The 19790-nt window shown below is 41.1% G+C and overlaps 1 protein-coding gene across 2 annotated transcripts in view; it reads left to right on the top strand.

Moving 5' to 3' along the window:
- Nucleotides 1–12301, top strand: part of FRRS1 (ferric chelate reductase 1) — a 67563-nt gene extending 55262 nt beyond the window's left edge. For both annotated transcript variants that reach the window (XM_056139130.1, XM_056139131.1), the window contains exons 10-16: nt 481–593; nt 2276–2362; nt 4569–4666; nt 4920–4978; nt 6114–6257; nt 10042–10103; nt 10199–12301. In XM_056139130.1, the coding sequence (XP_055995105.1) occupies nt 481–593; nt 2276–2362; nt 4569–4666; nt 4920–4978; nt 6114–6257; nt 10042–10103; nt 10199–10291 (656 nt within the window). In that variant the 3' untranslated portion in view covers nt 10292–12301. The remainder of the gene's footprint in view (nt 1–480; nt 594–2275; nt 2363–4568; nt 4667–4919; nt 4979–6113; nt 6258–10041; nt 10104–10198) is intronic.
- Nucleotides 12302–19790: the final 7489 nt, after the last annotated feature.

Here is a 19790-nt window from a genome sequence, read left to right as displayed (position 1 = left end):
ACGTCTCACAACAAATTGTGAGACTTCTTGTTACTGTTTTTGGCACATTGAACACGTCATGGGTAGCCTGCCAGGCTCTGCCATGCGGGCAAGACACTCTCGGCAGTTTTCCGGGCTCTCTGAGAGGGGCAGAGGAATCAAACCCGGGTAGGCCTCATGCAAGGCAAACGCCCTACCCAGTGTGCTATCGCTCCAGCCCCCATGAAATAACAATTTTAATACTTCATAAGATCCCTATAAAGGTTAGATCAGAGGATGTAGGGCGCTTCTGGTCCCTGACATGTAAGAGAGCCATGGGAAGTGTTAGCTTTTAGCAGTGCAGTGGAACAAGCTACGCTATAGAGAGCTCTTTTAGGTTATGCTGGTGTCAGTTGAGTGTATTTTGTTGGCTGTTTCTATTGTCTGAGACATTTTACTTGGTCATTTCAGAAGCAGTTTCATTAGGTTGTGATGACAACCACTGTATTTTCTGACTTATAGGTGCCTTGATGTTTGTGGCATGGATGACGACTGTTAGCATAGGTGTACTCACTGCCCGGTTCTTCAAACCTGTTTGGTCACAGATTTTCTTTGGGAAAGCAGTTTGGTTTCAGGTAGGTAGGAGAAAAAGTTTAATGGAATTTTCGTATTGTTTAAATTTGCAATTATGAAATCATATAGTGTGTGTCTATATTTCTTGGGTTCCTACTAATTTCTATTTTGCCTTTTTATTTCTCAGCCAGTTCAGAGTAGACATAAGATGAACTTCAAAATAGAGACAGCCTTACAAAGGGCCCAGGGACTGTGTCCGGACCAAGTATGTCTCTTTATAAGATAGACTTTGTGACTCAAGTTGTTTTGCCTTACCTGTCTAATTTCAGAGAGGGCTGGAAGAACATTCAGGTACTGTTCTTAGTACAGATAGGTCAAGGAATGCAGGACAGCCAGACAGATTTCGAGAGTGCTTGCTGCATTTAAAGCAGGCTTCAGTCCTCTGGTTGATGAATCAATGAACGTTGAACTATCTCCAGCTCTCCGGGTGAAGATCATCTGTCTCCTGTGGGTGGGAAGCATTCATTTTCAGCCTCTTCTTGAGAGATGGGAAGATGTTTTATTATTTGAAACGTGAGAAAAAGACATTACATACCTCTCAAACGAAACAAAACAAACCTCACTCTTCCTGTGTCTTAGAGTATAGACATTTGCTCGCATACTGCAAGATCAGTGCGCATGTGTTGAGGTAGGGAACAGTGCTGCTTATTTGAACAGTTTAAACTACATGAGAGAGGTTAGCCATAAAATTCACATTTGTATGATGATGTCTTTTATTTTGGTGAGGTGCACACCCAGTGGTGCTTGGGACTGTTCTTGGCGTAGTGCCATGGTTGCTCTGGTACTCAGGGAACTTGGTTCTAAACCCAGATCTTCTGTATGTGGAGTAATCCTTTCAGCTGTCTCCATCCCAGAATTGTAGCCTGAGAGGTTTAGCTTAACTAACCCAGTTGCTCACCATTGGCTGACAAGGTCAGCCTGTTGAATGCGTTCTCATGATTGCTACATGCCTTCTCCTGTTTGTCTCTGCCTTTGCTCACTCTGTCTCTATCATCTCCTCATGGGATTATTCACATTTGGAAACTCTTCCTGATTCTTCTTTCCTTCTCACTCAAATTCTCCACTTCCCTTAAACCTGTGTTGCATCTTAAATATACATGTGTGTAGGTACACATAGGCAGGTTGAGAGTGACTGTGGTTTCTCCTTTTCCTGAAATTATTTCTGTTTGCACCAGTTATCTTGGCAAAACTAACACTGCCATTTTCATTCTCTATATTCTCTGGATTAGGAAATGTATTTGGTTTTTGTTTCTCTTAAACCCTGAATTATAATCCAAACTCTTTAGGAGACAATATTTTTTTTCTTTTCTCTCTGTCTTCTCTTCAAGTCTGGTATAACAACACCATAGCACTGTGTGATGGTGGAACTTAAGTATCTTTGAAAGGAAATGAAGGACTCAGAAGTCTGAGTTCTGGATATGCGTATCAATATCTGTTTCTATACTTTCTGTGGCAGAAGTCTGGGTAAATGCTTGTAGAAGAGCAGGGTGGCAATTTAAGGTTTCTCTAAAGTTTGATGGGGTACAAGGTTTGTATATATATATATTTTTTTTTTTGACTGACCGCAGACTATGAGTAGATGCCAGTTGGATGCCTGCCACCCGTGATTCTTCTTCCGCTGTCACACCAGCTCCCTTCTCTTATGTAACCAGCTCTGTTCCACCTTCTCATCTCCCCCTGGCAGGTGCATCGACTGCTCATGATCACCACGTCTGCGCTCACCTGCATTGCTGTCATTCTGCCTTTTGTTTACAGGGGAGGCTGGAGCTGGGTGAGTAGACCTCTAACAGGATGTCATTATAAATCCATTGTGATGTGGAGGAGATTGCTGATAGATTCTCTTTCCCCTTTGAATCGTCTGATCACTATTTCAAGTGACTGGTTTCAGGAGTGGAGTGAGAATGTCAAGGACTTGGAAGTGGGCTGGGTTTTTAGGATGCTGTATTATCACTGGATAGTATTTTTTTTTCTTTTTGGGTCACATCCGGCCATGATCAGGGATTACTGCTGGCTCATGCACTCAGGGTACCGTATGGGATGCTGGGAATCGAACCTGGGTCGACCACGTGCAAGGCAAATGCCCTATTTGCTGTGCTATCTCTCCACTCCCTCACTGCATAGTTTTAGTGTTTATATTTTTCTTTTACTATTAATTATTTTGGTTTTGGGCCATACTTCCTGTGCCCAGGGCTTACTCTTGGACCTGTGCTCAGGGATCACTCCTGGTAGGAGTCCTCGGAGACCATGTGGGATTCCTGGGATTACATGCCAGTGCCCTTCCTGCTAGGCCATCTCCTGCCCTTTGTGTTTTTTCCTATTGTAGAGTGGTGAAAATTCAAAGAGTGCTCTTTAATGAGCACGAGCATCCTGCTTTTCTCTGGCCTTAGGGTCACTGCTCTTCCATGAGCTGCAGTTCTGCTCTCTGAACAGCTCTGACTTTTGTGTCATCACAGTTAAACCTCAAATTAAGTAGCTCTTGGTCATAATCCTGGGTCACCAATGAAGAAACGGGCTTTTTCTCAAATCTTTTATCTCCAGCCTGACCTTCTCTGCTGGCTTGAGACTCACATTCAGGTATTTTCATGGTAACCCCCCTTGCATATCCCAAACCCAGAGAGTCCAGAAAAAAATTCCCAATCATCCCTTCAGCTTTGCCTCACCTGCTACTATCCCCGCATCCATTGTTGGCCAGACCCTTGGAATGCTTTTGAACTCTTCTCTCTTTTATAGACATCCAACAGGAAGTTCCATTGTCTATACAGTGTTAAAAATGCAACACTTATCACAATCATTGGCCACAGTGGGTTTGAACCACCTTTATCATTTTTAGGTCTACAGCTAGTGGTGCTCAGGGCTTACTCCTGGCTCTGTGCTCAGGGAGCACTCCTGGCAGTGCTTGGGGAACCATATGTGGTGCTGGGAATTGAGCTCATCTGGGTTGTAGATGAGCCTGTACTATTAAGGCCCAGCCTTCCTCATGTTTTACCTGGGTTATTGTAATAGCAATAGAGCTGCTCTCTCCACTTCATTGTCTATGGGTGATCTGTTTTCCACTTAAGGTAGAGTGATTTTTTTAAAGGAATGTCATTGCCATGTCTTAAACTGGTCTGTCTATTGTCTCTCATCTTGATTCAAAGTAAATATTAAGGTTTTCCCAGCATTCTCTTTGACTCTGTATCTGGTTGTTCTCTAGTTTAATCACCTCTGCCCATCATCTTATAGCTCATTGCCTCCCATAGCTGACTGCTAAATAAAATAATTATATAAGAAGGTCCAGTATCCCCATCTACTATTTGAGTGGACAGATAGTGCCCCTAAAAGAGTGGTTTCAAAATTGTTAAGATATTTATTGTTGTTGTTGCTTTTTGTTTTGATTAGAACTTTGTTTTGAACTGGTGAGGTAAGATTTGTATTATCTTGGCTTTGCAGGTTACTCACTACAACAACAAACATTTATTGAGTCATTTGTTAAGCCTCAGAGCCATGAAGGATTGCATAGAGCCCGCCGCTCAGGCAGATGCAGTGGTCTACCATCATAATTTCAGTCGGGCAGGAGGTTGGGATAATCACTTGTGGGTGTGGATGAGGAGTCCAAGGAGGGCTGCCTGCCTGTGGCTGCCCAGGTCTGGTGTTGTTTCTCATGTGATCACATGTTGGGCAGTGGCAGCATTCTGCGTGTGGATTCTGCCACCACCATCTGCACACTGGGGCCCTGTACATCTTACTTGATAGCTCTGAGCCTCGATTCTCTCATTCATCAAGCTGGGATATTGATAACCAACCGTCAAGCTTGGTTTGACGGTTGAGCCTTAGTGATGATGTGTAGAAAGCAGACTTTCAGTAAACATTGCTTGCCACGATCATCAAATGATGAATGCTACCGAAAAACATCAAGACTCTTATCTGTGTGTATTATTTTTCACCCATGAAAGTGATGGGGGGAGATCAGGACATTAGAATGATGTGTTTCTGCTTAGCATGCAGGATATCACCCCTACCTTGGCTGTGTAGTGATGGTTTTAGCAGTTCTTCAGCCTCTCCTGGCAACCTTCAGACCACCTTTACAACACCCCAGGTACTTACAGCTTTTATATATAAAACTCTCAACTTGGGGATCGTTACTTGTCAAACTAATCCCAGTTCAAGTGGAAAGATTTTGCAATTTATAAAAATTGGTGATAAGTTGTTTACTTTGAAAGACTTTTAAAATGAATTTCAGATATCTGCCTCTTAGGTAATAAGGGTAATTGCATGTTTTTTTTTCCTCCTGGGAATTAATTGTAGTTCCATCATTTTAAAAAATACTGACTGGTTCTTTATTTTGGTAGAAGACAAGTATTTAACTGGACTCATTGGAGTATTGGAACAGCTGCTCGAATAATAGCAGGTAAGTAATTGTGATGCCACTTATTCATATATAATTGCTGGTTGTTTAAATTGCAAGTTGTAATTTGGCTTAAATGATTTTTAGATGCATTAGTAATTGGAGTAATTGGTTGTTGAGAAGAAATCAGCCTTAAACATTGAAATCTAGAAAGTAATTTCTAGAGGTAACTATTTAAGTCATTATTTCAGTTTTAAGTTTAAGTTTTTTTTTAATGACTTAAAAACTCTTCTCTTAAGATGTTTTCTCTTCCAGATTTGCTTTTTTTTTTCAGCAGAGTAAGTAGGGCTGGCAGTCAAGCATTTCATTGGTATAATTTGGGGGTCATTTACGAGTTGGACTGAGATGTGGGGGTCCCGGCCCTCTCTGTCTCCTGGTCTTTTTGAGAAAATAAGTACATTTCAGGAAAGGGAGGTTTTTGAAAGTGAAATGATTGTGCAATATATTTTGATTCCTTGGACAATTGTGTTGCTTAACAACACAAGAAATGCCTTGTTGAGTGATTTTTGTCCCTGTGTGGATGAGATATATATATATATATATATATATATATATATATATACACATAGCACATTTTGTATGGAAACAAGCCTTGATGGTATGTTTGCCTGTATACCTAGTATGATAAAATGAATTTAGGGGTCACCATTGTATTCGAGGTCTCTTATTTCTTGAAATATTATGTGGTGCTTGACCACTAAGTCCTTAAGCTGAGACCTCTTAGCCTCACATTTCTATAGTTTGTAAAAATTCAAGGAAAAGGAGAACATAACTATTAATAGGTTTTATGCGTGTTTTCCTTCCTACATTGCAGATTAAAATTTTTTGGGGGAAATTTGGGTGTGCTTTCCTTTTTGTGAGTATATGTGGATATGTAAACAGTTTGAGGCCAGGACCTCATACATACGAGGCATGTGTTCTGTCATTGAGCCATATCCCTTGAGATGACAACAACACTTTCCCATTTTACCTTTCTCATCTTACACTGAAAAAAAATGATCTGGTCTTAAATATTGATATTACTAATTTCAGAAACTCTTTTAGTAGGTTTTACTGGGCATAATACACACAAGTACACACATGCACTGATTTGGTTGTTGGTGATAAGATATATAATATGTTTTTCTTATAAACTCAGTGACTACAATATTCCTGGGAATGGATTTATCAGGATTAAATCTCCCTGACCCTTGGACAACCTATACAATGATTGGATTTGTAGCCTGGCATGTTGGGACTGAGATTATTTTGGAGATACATGCTTACCGACTCTCTCAGAAAGGTAACCACCTTGCAAAGCGATGTTTGTAGACACACCTTTGTATAAATTATTGAACCTCCCTCCTTCCCTCCCTCCCTCCCTTCTTTCTTTCCTTCCGTCCTTCCTTCCATCCTTCCCTTTTTTCTTTCTCCCAGCTGTACTCATTATTTATTACTTCTGGCTCTGTGCTCAGGGCTCTCTCTTGGTGGGCCTTCGGGGACCATATGGAGTGCTGGGGATCATCCGTGCCTTGGATGCTGGGGTCAGCTACATCCAAGGCAAACACTCTACTCCCTTTACTATCTGTCCAGCCCTTTACTTTGCTTTTTGATAGTAATGACTACCCTCTATATGGTAATACACAAAACATTTCTACTGTGATCTTTCAGTGTGTAGATGAAATTGTAAATTTTTTTCTGCCATTATTATTATTATTATTTAGATAATTTGATTTTAGATATTTATTAGAATTTGTGGGCAAAATACAAGGAAAAAATGAGAAGTTTTAGGGTATAAGTTGTCTTCTTTTTCTTTTTTTTTTTGGGCTTTTTGAGTCACACCTTGTGATGCTCAGGGGTTACTTCTGGCTCTGAACTCAGGAATTACTCCTGGCTATGCTTGGGGGACCATATGAGATGCTGTGTATTGAACCCAGGTTGGCCACGTGCAAGGCAAAAACCCTACCCGCTGTGCTGCTTTTTCTCTGAGTGCTGGTCTGACTTGAGGCTGCCACATAACCTGAATGTCTGAGCTGGATAAAGAAGAGATGTTCAACGTCAATACAGGGTAGAATGTGGATAAAACTATACCTAATGGACAAATGACTGTCAGCTCATTTATGTCACTGTATAGGGAAGGACATACATTGACTGCACCCTTTAGTGACAATATCCATTTTGGTCTTGGTGCCAATGGATGACATATATTTTATTTATTTTCTTTTTTATTTTCTTTTAATTTTTTATTGATTCACTGTGAGATACACAGTTACAATGCTGTCCATGATCAGGTTTCAGTCATCCAGTGTTCCAACAACTGTCTTTCCACCAGTGTACACTTCCCATCACCACTGACCCCGGTATTCTGCCACCAACCCCCATCCTCAACCTGCCTCGTTGGCAGCCGCTTTTCTTCTCTGTCTCTCTGTCTCTGTCTCTCTGTCTCTCCTTTCGGGCATTATGGTTTGCAATAAAGATACTGAGAGGTTATCATGTTTGTTTCTTTATCTACTTTCAGCACACAGTTCTTTTTTTTCTTTTTAATTTTTTAAATTTTAACGAATCATCATGAGACACAGTTACAGACTTACAAATTTTCGTGTTGGAGCGATAGCACAGCGGTAAGGCGTTTGCCTTGTAGGCAGCCAACATGGCTGACCCGAGTTCAATTTCTCCGCCCCTCTCGGAGAGCCCGGCAAGCTACCGAGAGTATCTCGCCTGCACGGCAGAGCCTGGAAAACTACCCGTGATGTATTCGATATGCCAAATGGAGACGTTACTGGGCCCGCTCGAGCAAATCGATGAACAACGGGAGGACAGGACAGGACAGTGACAGTGACATTTCAATCAAACAATGTTTGAGTACCCATCCCTCCACCAGTGCCCATTCTCCACCACCAATGTTCCTGGTGTCCCTCCCACCACCCCCACCCCTTCCCACCTCCTCCCTCTGTGGCAGACACATTCCCTCTTACTCTCTCTCCTTTTGGATGTTATGGTTTGCAACATAGGCCTTAAGCAACCATCATGTTTGGTACATAGCCTACTTTCAGCACACATCTACTGTCCCGAGTAATCCCTCAAACCATCATTTGCTTAGTGGTCTCTTCTCATCCCACCTGCCTTTTCCCCCAGCACATGAGATCTGCTTCCAAGCCATGGGGCCACCCTCCTGGCCTTTATCTCTACTATCCTTAGGTGTTATTTATTATGTAACTTTATATTCCACAAATGGGCGCAGTCATTCTGTGTCTGTCCCGCTGTTTCTGACTCATTTCACGTAGCATGATACTCTCCATGTTGATCCACTTATATGCAAATTTCATGGTTTCATCTTTTCTACAGCTGCATAGTATTCCATTGTGTAGATGTACCAAAGTTTCTTTAACCAGTCATCTGTTCTTGGGCACTCGGGATTTTTCCAGATTCTGGCTCTTATAAATAGTGCTGCAGTAAACATACAAGTGCAGATGTCATTTCTACTGTCAGCACGGAGTTCTTATCTGGAATAATCCTTTTCAGCTATCATTGCCACAGTGGTTCCTTCTCTAACCCAACTGCCCTCTCCCCAGTAGCTTATGCAGGCTTCCAATTGTGGATCAGTCCTCTTGGCCGATGTTTCTACTGTCCTTGGGTATTAGTCTCATACTATATATATTTTTTTATATCCCACAAATGAGTGCAATCATTCTATTCATATCTCTCTCTTTCTGACTCATTTCACTCAACATGGTACACTCCATGTCCATGCATTTATAAGTGAATTACATGACTCCATTTTCCTAACAGCTGCATAGTATTCCATTGTGTAGTAGTTTCTTTATTTAGTCATCTGTTCTCGGGCACTTGTGTTGTTTCCAGATTCTGGCTATTGTGAATAGTGCTGCAGTGAACGTAGAAGTGCAGATGGTGTTTCTGCTGTGTGTTTTTGGGCCCTTAGGATATATTCCTTAAGTGGTATTGTTGGGTCATATGGAAGCTCAATTTATAGCTTTTTGAGGAATATTCATATTGTTTTCCTAAAAGGCCAGATGAGTCAGTATTCCCACCAACAATGAATAAGGATCCCATTCTCTCTGCATCTGCACCAACACTGGTTGTCTTGTTTGTTTGAATATGTGCCAGTCTCTGTGGTGTGAGATGATATCTCATTATTGTTTTGACTTGCATATCCCTGATGATTAGATGTAGAGTATTTTTTCATGTGCCTTTTGGCCATTTGTATTTCTTCTTTGAGGAAGTTTCATTACATTTTAAACTCACTTGGATTCTAGGCTAGTTTAAATTTCCCAAATTTTCTTTAGTTTCCACCTAAAATGAGAATAAAGGACCTTCAAAAGCTAAACCTTTTTTTTGGTCTAGCATATATGTTAGAAACGTTTAAGAAAATGGGTTGCTTTTTAGAAGCTGAATAGCAAATATTCTCTCCTACCATTTTTTTCCTATTTTGTGAAGTAAAATAGTTTTATTTAAAGGAATTTATTTAAAGAAGTGTGAGTGGAGAGAAAAAGAGAGGTACATGTTTAAGAGAGAACACAGGTCTGTACAGGGAAGACAGTGGCTTGGGTTGTTGGTTTGCACCTCCAGGTTTGACATCTGAGCACAGAGACAGGAGCAAACTTTGAGCCAGCTGTGTGTGTGTGGGGGGGGGGAGAGATAGAGGGAGAGAGAGAGAGAGAGAAAGGGGAGAGAGGGAGAGGGAGAGAGGAAGGGCTTGTAAAAAAGCTGAGAATACATATCTCACATCCATATTTGAGCTAATATTCAAGGTGGAAAATGAGAACATTTTCTATTTTCAGTTCTTGGTAGGATAACATTCACGGGATTTTGAGGATCACTGAATTATCTTGCTGTTTAAAAGATGAACTTGAAACTTTACTGTTAGACTCTGATCATGGTGTTTGTTGATTAGAAGAAGGGGCATATTTTAAGTCCTTTGACAGGAGTGTGCTATATAATTTGATTGTTCCAGTTTGAGAATGCAAACTCTGAAAATCTGTGAATACTACATATTAGTGTTTTGTTTTGTTTTGAGATAGTTTGCCTACGTGCCATTGACTTTATACACTTGTTATTGTTTTTTACAGCTGAAATATTGGATGATACCAGAATTCAGATCATGCAATCATTTACTGTAGCTGAAGCAGAAGTAAGTTCTCCTTTTCTTATTTTTTTGAGAGAGACCTTAATGAGAGTAGTAGCCCTTGCTCGAGCAGCCCTTGACAATGCAATTTTTTTTTTCAGGGTCATGGTTTTAAAAAGTTTTTGTTAGCAATTTATATCTGCGGGAATGTGACTTTTCTCATTATATTCTTATCTGCAATCAACTATCTATGAGGAGGCAAAGACCTTGGCTTTTGAAGACTGGAGGATAATTATCCTCAAACCGAAGAAAACTGAAACATGTAGGACTACCTGGAGCAAACTTGTGAACTTGAACTTAGGAGAGGTCCAGCTGAGGTCCACAGAGGAATTGGGAAGCCTGGTCACTAGAAATCAACCTTCTGCAGGGCTGTCAACGGATGTCAAGCCTTTACATGCAATTTGGTCTTGGAGTGAAAATTTTCCTTGAGAGATGACCCTCAACTATGTATGCAGAGATTTTAAGAATGTTAGCATTTATGACAATAAATAAAAACTATTGGGGGAAACAAAAAGTTATCATTAGATTAAAAAAGGGAAAGGAAGGGAAATATATGAAGGGAAATATATTTAGAACTACAAAATGCTCAAAAAGTACCGTAAAGAAAACATTTTTTTTTAGCTAGTAGTTGATCTGAACAGTCTATCTTAGGATCTCAGGAGAAATGATGTTTTCATTTCAGGTTTTTACATGCTCTTCATTATATGCATTTTATTACTTCTTTGGTAATGGAGTTTGCTTTACCCATTGTTGGGTTAACAAATATGTGAATAAATTATGAATATTATAACTTCTTTGACAGAAACAAAATTCAAGTGTTCATCTTCTACTCAGAGACCAAAATATGTTCATCTTCACAGCTGAAATGGGATTTTTTGCTAATTATTTCTTTAATTAAATATTATTTTCTTACCATTGGTTTATAATACTATAGAAGTTTACGTGTTCAACATCATACCTCTTATGTACATTTGTTTTGACTGTATGATGTAGGGTAACACTGTCCTCCCATTGTTCATCGATTTGCTCAAGCGGGCACCAGGAACGTCTCTATTGTGAGACTTGTTATAGCCTTGAATCATGGTGGGCTTGAATTTTTTTTTTTTGGTGGGCTTGAATTTTATGGTTAAATAAACCTCAACTATGAAACACCTTACTGATTGTAGAATTGCAATGAAGACATCTAGCCAGTAGATGGCACCATAATACCAAAATACTGTTTTGTTCCCATGAGCTATGATTCTGTTAGTATTTAGGTAATGCCACGCATTTCCCTGAAGATTCACCAATTCTTAAGATACATTTGAAAAATCTGTGTTTTTCTTTTGAGGTCTTGGACTAAGAGAAAATTAGGGATCAGTATTATTATTTTCTGGTTTAGTTTCTGTTTGCATTCTAGCCATTGTAATTACTTGATATTGTTTCCTATTTCTCTTTATGTTCTTCTCACCTTGTAACAAATGAATATGATGATACCGGGCAAGAGAACCAAATGGAAATTCTTTTTTAAAATTAAATGAATTTTTTCTCTTTGTATCTCTGTTTTTGTTGCAGTACTGTGATTTACAATACTGTTTTTGATGGTTTCTTGCAGACATCGTTCCAGCGTAATACCCACCATCAGAGTACCCACTTCCCTAAATTGGAGATTCTTAATGAAAGTATTTTTTTGGGTTCACACTTTCTGGCACTCAGGCAGAGATGACAGCTGGGGCCCCTGGGTACCAAGCATCAGTTCCTTCCATTTGAGCACTCTCCTGGGACCCTGCAAGATGGAGATTCTTAAAAACATTTAGGGAGATCTGTTCTATTTCTTGAAGTATTTTTCTGGTTATATTCTAGTTTCTGCTTGACACAAAGACCTAACTTCTTTTTTCTTTTTTGGGGAGGACCACTCTCAGCTGTGCTTAAAGCTTATTCCTGATTTTGCACTCAGGGATCACTTTTGGGCTCAAGGGACCATATGGGGTGCCGAGGATCGAACCCCAATCATCTCTGTGCAAGGGAAGCACTTTCCCCACTGTACTACCTCTCTGATCCTCAAGGACCTAACTTCTTTCTTTTTTTAAAAAAAATTACTGAATCACTGTGAGTTACAAAGTTATTCATGGTTGAGTTTCAGGCATACAGTATTCCAGCACCTATCGCTGGACCAGTGTCCACTTCCCTCCACCAATGTTCCCAGTTTTCCTCCCGACCCCTAACCTAGCTTTATGTGAAGCTTCCCCCGCCTCTTTTTCTACCTTAGGCACTGCAGTTTGCAATACTGTTTCTGATAGAGTATTGTGCATATCACTTTACTTCCTTTTAGCACTCAGTTCTGGCCCAGAGTGACCACTTACCTCTGTCATTATCATAGAATGGGAAGTGGGAGGTGACTCATCCCACTTCCTCCCTTTCCCCATCCCCACCCCTTAATGGCAAGCTTCCTACTAAGTACCACTTCTCCTGCTCATCATTTCAGTTGCAAAGACCTAATTTCTGTATGGTATTAATGGTCCGAGCTATGTATCTTACATATTTTACTGGGCAAATAATACAGAAATGTATTACTTATATGTGTGTTTTAAGTAAATAATAAGGGTACTTTTTGTGTTTATGTTTTGTGAGTGCCAATATTCCTTTTGAAGATTGGTACATAGAATACTTTTCTTAGGTGTCTGAGTTGTAACTCAGTGGGAGAGGGCTACCGTTCAGGTATGAGACCTGCGGTTTGATGTATATACACACACATACACACACATTGTCTACATTGTCTACATTGCTGTAATACATATATGTAATAAATGTATGCTAAAATATTTTACTCTAGCTTTCAATGACAAATACTTAAGTCTGAAAAAGATGGGCCTTTGTTGGTTTTCAAATAGATAAACTTGGTACATTTCCCGTGCTAGGGCTAAGGCATCTTAACTTTTTCCTTTTTCATTGAATCATCAGATGACATTATTTTGGTGTTGTTTTCTGTGCCCTGGTGGGCTCAGGGGACCATATGGGGTGGCAGGGATCAAACCTGGGTCAGCTGCCCCCTTTTTTTTTCTTTTTGGGTCACATCTGGTGATGCACACGGGTTACTCTTGACTCTGCATTCAGGAATTACCCCTGGCAGTGCTCAGGGGACCATATGGGATGCTGGGAATCAAACCCGGGTCGGTCGTGTGCAAGGCAAACACCCTACCCGCTCTGCCATTTCTCCAGCCCCTACCCTCTGGACTATTGCTCCAAGTTGGCATTATTTTGATATATCATCAATTGGCATGCGAGGTTTTCCAGAGAACTATCGTCATTAATAGACCAAAAAAATTTTCCATTGTCGATTATTGAATTATTTTATAAATATGGAATAATACTGATTCTTCTACTTATGGCTAGTTAAAAATTATTTTCTTTCCCTTTTCTTCTTATTTCTATAATAAACTGGGTGGTTTAAAAAATAATTGATAGGGGTAATTATTAGAATAAAAGGTAAAGGCCCTCCCGTTGATCGTCGATTTGCTCGAGCGGGCCCAGTAACGTCTCCATTGGAGACTTTTGTTGTTACTGTGTCTGGCATATCGAATACTCTCGGTAGCTTGCCGGGCTCTCCGAGAGGGGTGGAGGAATCGAACTCGGGTCGGCCATGTTGGCCGCTTGTAAGGCGAACGCCCTACCCGCTGTGCTATCGCTCCAGCCCAATTATTAGAATAAGAATTTTTATATCTTTATTGCACTTCTGTAATAAATAAACCTGGTTGGTTGAAAAAATAATTTTTTGTGAGAAGTAATTGTTAAACTAGGTACCATTATATTTGGGCTGGAGCGATAGCACAGCTGGTAGGGCATTTGCCTTGCAAGCGGTCAACATATCCGACCCGAGTTCGATTCCTCTGCCCCGCTTGGAGAGCCCGGCAAGCTACTGAGAGTATCTCGCCCTCACGGCAAAGCCTGGCAAGCTACCTGTGACGTATTCGATATGCCAAACACAGTAACAATTGTCACAGTGGAGACGTTACTGGGCCCGCTCGAGCAAATCAATAAACAATGCGAGGAGAGTGACAGTGACCATTATATTTCATCAGTACTGTCAAAAGCAGTGGAAAAATATCACAATTTTTCTTCCTAAATTGTTTCCTTAAAATAAAAATTAATGTTTTCCTGAAAAAAAAAATGGAACAAATTCTAGAAAATTGTGGTTGAGGTGGCATACATAATAGAGACTGTCTTGGTTCTTATTATTTTGGTCTGTGGCAATCAATCTTGAAGGCATATGTAACCTATGGCATGGATTATTAGATAAACGAATCACCTCTGCCTTTGGTGTCTTTATCTTTTATAAAGACGTTGGCTTTGATGTCATTAAGTGATATTCATCCTTTCCTGGCTCAGGGGCTGTGGGAAAAGACAGATGTAGCAGACCTAGGAGGGAGCTTGAGGCACATATAGCTCTTGGCTGAAACTCTATTTATCTCTTTACTGCAATGAAGCAGGAAGAGAAGAAGGAACAAAGACCCTTGTTTCAGATAATCCATTACAGACAGGTGTGAAAGGAAGGATTCTTCTCAGCTATTTTCAGGTCAGATCAGGATATCCACTGCTCTTATCCACATCCTGCCTCTTTCTTCCCTGATCAGCACCCCCCAGACTGTCAGCCCAGGTCAATGTTGGTCACTTGCCTGAGGTGACTTTCGTTTCTTTGGCAAAAGCAAGTGTCATGGGTTCTGTCTGAAATATTTCTGGCTCCTTGGATTCTTCCTGACTCTCCATCCTGGGTTTCTCTGCATCCTTGCCATCTGGGTAGATCAGGTGGTTCTAAGTTAGAAGAGTCTGGGGAGACTGGTTGTTCCTTATTTACAAGTTGTATGTCTGCAGAGCCCATCTCCTGCGCAGCTGGGAGAATGTCTAAGAGATATCAGGTGTGGCTCAGGGTTGAGCATTGGTCTTGCATGAGTGATGCCTCGAGTTCTGCCCCTGGCACATTCTCTGTTAGATGCAACCATAGGCTCTACTGGGTGGGATTTGGTGCGGCAACCATGATCGTCATGATCACCACCATCACAGAAGTTGCTTTGTGTTCTTGCTTGATGGTTACATTAGATTTCGCTTATGCTTTTCAATTTGGACAGTTTCTACTTGTAAAATGTAGATGTTTTATCTTATAAAAATATTTCTTATTCTCCCTGAAAATCTTCTGCTATATGAAATAGCCAGATAAAGAATGATAGATCTTGTCTGACTTTATTGATTTGCAGTATCTAAGATGAGTGAAATGTTTTTAGCAAGTTGGATGTGATTTCCAGGGTCTGCTTGGGAGATAGGGATTAGGGAGGAATAGAGAGTTATTACTTAATACCATGGTTTCTGTTAGGAATGATGAAAAATGTCTGGACATGGAGAGTAATGATGATTGCACAACACTGAATGTATACTTCATGCCTCAGGACTAGGTAGATTTGGGTGTGGGGTGAGCTTGCGTGCCTTGCATACCTATTACATGGTTTCCACCCCCCAGCACCACATGGCCTTACTGAGCATGGCTGGGTATTGCCTTGGAGGCCCCCACGCACCGCTGGATGTGACCTTAGAAGTCCCCAACGAACTTGGGCTGACCTTTGGTGGTGTCTGGCATTGCTGAGCCCAACTATTACCACATCTTGGGCACTGGTACTGGTCTATGTTCCTCTTTGCCTGGTTGCCACCAGGAAGGAGCAAAAGCCTTCCCAACACAGCATACAGGACCCCTCATCCTCAAAATGCCAGGTTTTATGTTTTGTATGTTTTGCCACAATTAAACAAAAAACTAGAACAAATGTGATGTTTATATCAGCATTGTTTACAACAGCCAAATGATGGAGGTATGTGCATTTGCAGATAAATAGATGAGCATATGGAGATAAAACATATAGAGAAAGTGAATGAGCAGAAGAAGAAATGAAGTACTGATAAATGCTTTATTGATGACAATCTTTCAAAATATGATTCTAAGTAAAAGAAATTGGTAAGAAAAGTTCCCATAGTTTTCTGCTTTGTGGTTCCATGGCTGTGAAATATTCTGATTAAGCAGAATATTTCTGCCTTAGAGCAGATGGCAGAATGGTAGTAAGCTGAGACTGGAGGAGGAGGACTGAGTAGTAATTGGTTAGTGGGTAAGAGGTTTTATTTTGAGGTGATGAAAATGTTTGTAGAGAGATCGGAGTGATAGTACAGTGGGTAGGGCATTTGCCTTGCACGTGACCGACGAGGGTTTGGTTCCCAGCATCCCGTACGGTTCCCTGAGCACTGCCAAGAGTAATTACTGAATGCAGAACCAGAAGTGGGAATAACACCTGAGCATTGCTGGGTGGGTGTGACCCCCCCAAAGTTTTTAGAGTGACAGAAGTGGTAGTTGTACAGCACTGTACAGCATCATAAATGTAAGACAGATCACAGCATTGCCAATTTTATAATGGGCATGTTTGGATTTCTAATTACTGTTCTTAGATTTTTTCCTTCAAGTGAAAAGATCTAAGACATTTGTAGGTCATAAATTTGCTGTCAACTTCTTACCCTTTTCCTGTTGTTATTTTGGGCCAGTGTGTTATTTTGCAGTGCATAGTGGATCCTCTTATCTCCTGGTGGTCCCCAGAATTCTGTGGTCTGAACCTGGGTGTCCTGTTTGTGCTTCTGCTGAGCCTTTTTCAGCCCTCACTCTAACCCCTATTTCTTACTTTTTTCTTATTCATGAAATTAATGTGACTTTATATTGTGCCGAATGTATCCTGCGCACACGGCAGAGTCTGGCAAACTCCCTGTGGCGAACCCAATATGCCAAATACCAGTAACAATGATGGGTCTCATTCTCCTAAAGAACCTTGAATATAATCTCAGGGCTAGGATGAAGGAGACGTTACTGGGGCCTGCTCGAGGCAATCGACGAATAACAGGATGATTTGTGATTTGAAATTTGTGATTTTATATTGTGCCTGGTCATATACCTTTGGTTTAGGGGAGGTAATAGTTCCTAAGGCTTATCTTAAGAAAGCTTCTTTAAGGAATCACTAAGAAAATGATGGCTGGAGGAATCAGTCGGGTTGGGAGATGTGTGAAGGTTGTGTATTCGTGGGCTCTCTGGATGGCTCTATCTCACCGCCCGCGTTTGGTGCTCTTGAGCCACTGTGTGTGTCCTGGATCAGGATGGCTGTTGGCTAAAGGCAGATGAAGGAAAAAACGAGGGCCAGGCTGCTCAGTATCAATTGTAGTTCATTCGAATCCTCTTCACTCCTGTCTCTTCTCTGCCTCCTTTTCTCCTGGGACCCAATCTGGAACCCTTTCTCCTTCTGGCTCTGATTCTGGATTTCTGGAGCCCGAGCTCTCTCACTTCTGATTCTTCCCCCTCCAAGTTTACATTCTTAGTTTATATAGCAATCACGTAAGGCAGTGACACAAAGGTGGGTTGAACATTAACAAATCAACAAAGAGAGGTAAGATCACTCCACCAGGAGATTAACTCAAGGACAAAATTTCATCTAAAGAGATTACTCCAGATTACTAGGAGATCTGCTCAAGGATGGAATCCCAACAAGGGTGTGTTCTTCCCTCAGCTAATAATCTACTGAAATAGTTGTAATAAATCTACTTCTAATATTTCTAGCAATGCCATTCTGTATGAGCACAGTAAGAGATATAAACTTACAGTTTGGTTCTTCCTGAGAACATCTCACTATACATTCTGCAGTGCTCAGGCCAGGTTAATTTTCCTAGCCCCAGCAGGGTCCTAATCTCGTCGTTACTTACTTTTGGATCATGACAGCATTTGTTCATGATCACAGCCTCAACTTATAGTTGAGTATAGTGGTGCTTTTGCCTGGCCCATTTTGATGCCAGGGTACCTTCCAGCTTGCCCTGGGTCCATTCAGTCTCTCGTTGGGACCCTGCTTTTGGGGTGCCAGGAGCTAAGGGCAACTGAGTCAAGAAACCAGATGCCCAGGAGTAAATATTATTCAGAGTCAATCAACTCCCAAGTTACAAAACATAATATTAACTGTCTTCCTGTGGCTATGCAGAAAGGACATTGCTTACAAATTCAGTGTCCTTAGAAAGATCTGATCTTACAAGCTAACAGAATCTGATTAGGGAGAAAAGGTGATTAACTGGCTGGGGAGGAGAGCACAGAGAAGAGTTTACAGATAAACAGAGGAATGGGAGTGACTTGGGAGCATTGGGATGGGTGTGACCTGATAAACCTAAGCTAACAGTGTTATCCTACAGATAAGGGACCAAACATGATGACCTCTCAGTGTCTGTATTGCAAACCATAATGCCCCAAAGTAGAGAGATAGTATGGGGAATATTGTCTGCCATGGAGGCAGGGGGAGGGTGGGGAAGGGGAGGGGATACTGGGGAGACTGGTGGTATGGAATGTGCACTTGTGGAGGGATGGGTGTTTGATCATTGTGTGATTGTAACCCAAACATGAAAGCTTGTAACTTTCTCGTAGTGATTCAATAAAATTTAAAGAAGAAAAAAACCCTCTCCTTTTATTTTATTCACACATAAAATGCATCTTATGGGCATTCTAGGTTTTGTGATGACATAAATAAATATTTTAAAATACTAAACCAGACACTGATCTATGATAATCAAAGTCTTGCAATAAGAATTTCCTGAAAACATGCAAGCAAAATATATGTTTGGACAAAATGTATGTTTAGACTCCCCCTGATTATAATGGCTCCCCGCCATCCCGCCAAACAAACCCTTTCCTTCTCCTGAAAACAAGTCAGCATTATGAAGTGGTCAGCTCACTTGACCACTCCTCGAGGGAATAGAAGTTGGAAGGTTCTGTTGACGAGTCCCAGGGAGAAGAACAGTTGGCACGAGTTCTCTGCTTTCCAAGGATTTAGTTTCAAGGCAGCTGCAGTGAACAGTGTCATTTGCTGGGTGCCCTAGGACCCAGTCTTTCTGGTGAAAGAACCCAGAGATTGGCTGGGGCATTTGCCGGCTGGTGTAACCGCAGCTTTATTTTGGCCACAACCAGCAACGTTCAATGCTTTTACAACCTTGTAAAATAGTTGTAAAATAAAAAATTGTTGTAAAATAAAAAATAAAAATTGTAAAAGTTGTAAAATAAAAAATAAAAATAGTTCCTAAAGCTTATCTTAAGAAAGCTATATGACCAGGCACAACGTTCAAAGCTTACTCCTGGCTCTTTGCTCAGGGATCATTCCTGGCAGGCTTGGAGGACCATGTGGGGTCCTGGGGATCGAATCTGCATCAGCTGTGTGCAAGGCAAGCATCCTACCTGTTGTACTTTTGCTCCAGCACTTGCAGGTGCAGTTCTTGGGGAAGGAAGGAAGTGATCCCGCCGAGGAAAACACCAGAGTGGGGTTTCCCATTTCCTATGTCCTTGACTCTGGGTGATCCCTGAACACATGTGTGAAGCGGGCACAAAACATGTAGACCACACAAAAAGTTGACCTGAAGTTGAAGTTGACACATAAGAGAGTGTTCTAACACTTTCTAAGCATTCATTGGAGGAAAAAAAGAGAAGAGAATCTAATGATTTTTTTTAACCTAATAAAAAGCATCTTAGTCACTGTGATTTACAGTAGCACAGCGGGTAGGGCGTCTGCCTTTCACGCAGCCAACATGGTCGACCTGAGTTCGGTTCCTCCGCCCCTCTCGGAGAGCCTGGCAAGCTACCGAGAGTATTCGATATGCCAGACACAGTGATTTACA

This window comes from Sorex fumeus, unplaced genomic scaffold (genome assembly GCF_029834395.1).
Source record: "Sorex fumeus unplaced genomic scaffold, SorFum_2.1 ptg000131l, whole genome shotgun sequence".
Taxonomy (NCBI): domain Eukaryota; kingdom Metazoa; phylum Chordata; class Mammalia; order Eulipotyphla; family Soricidae; genus Sorex; species Sorex fumeus.
This window is presented reverse-complemented; position numbering and strand designations above follow the sequence as displayed.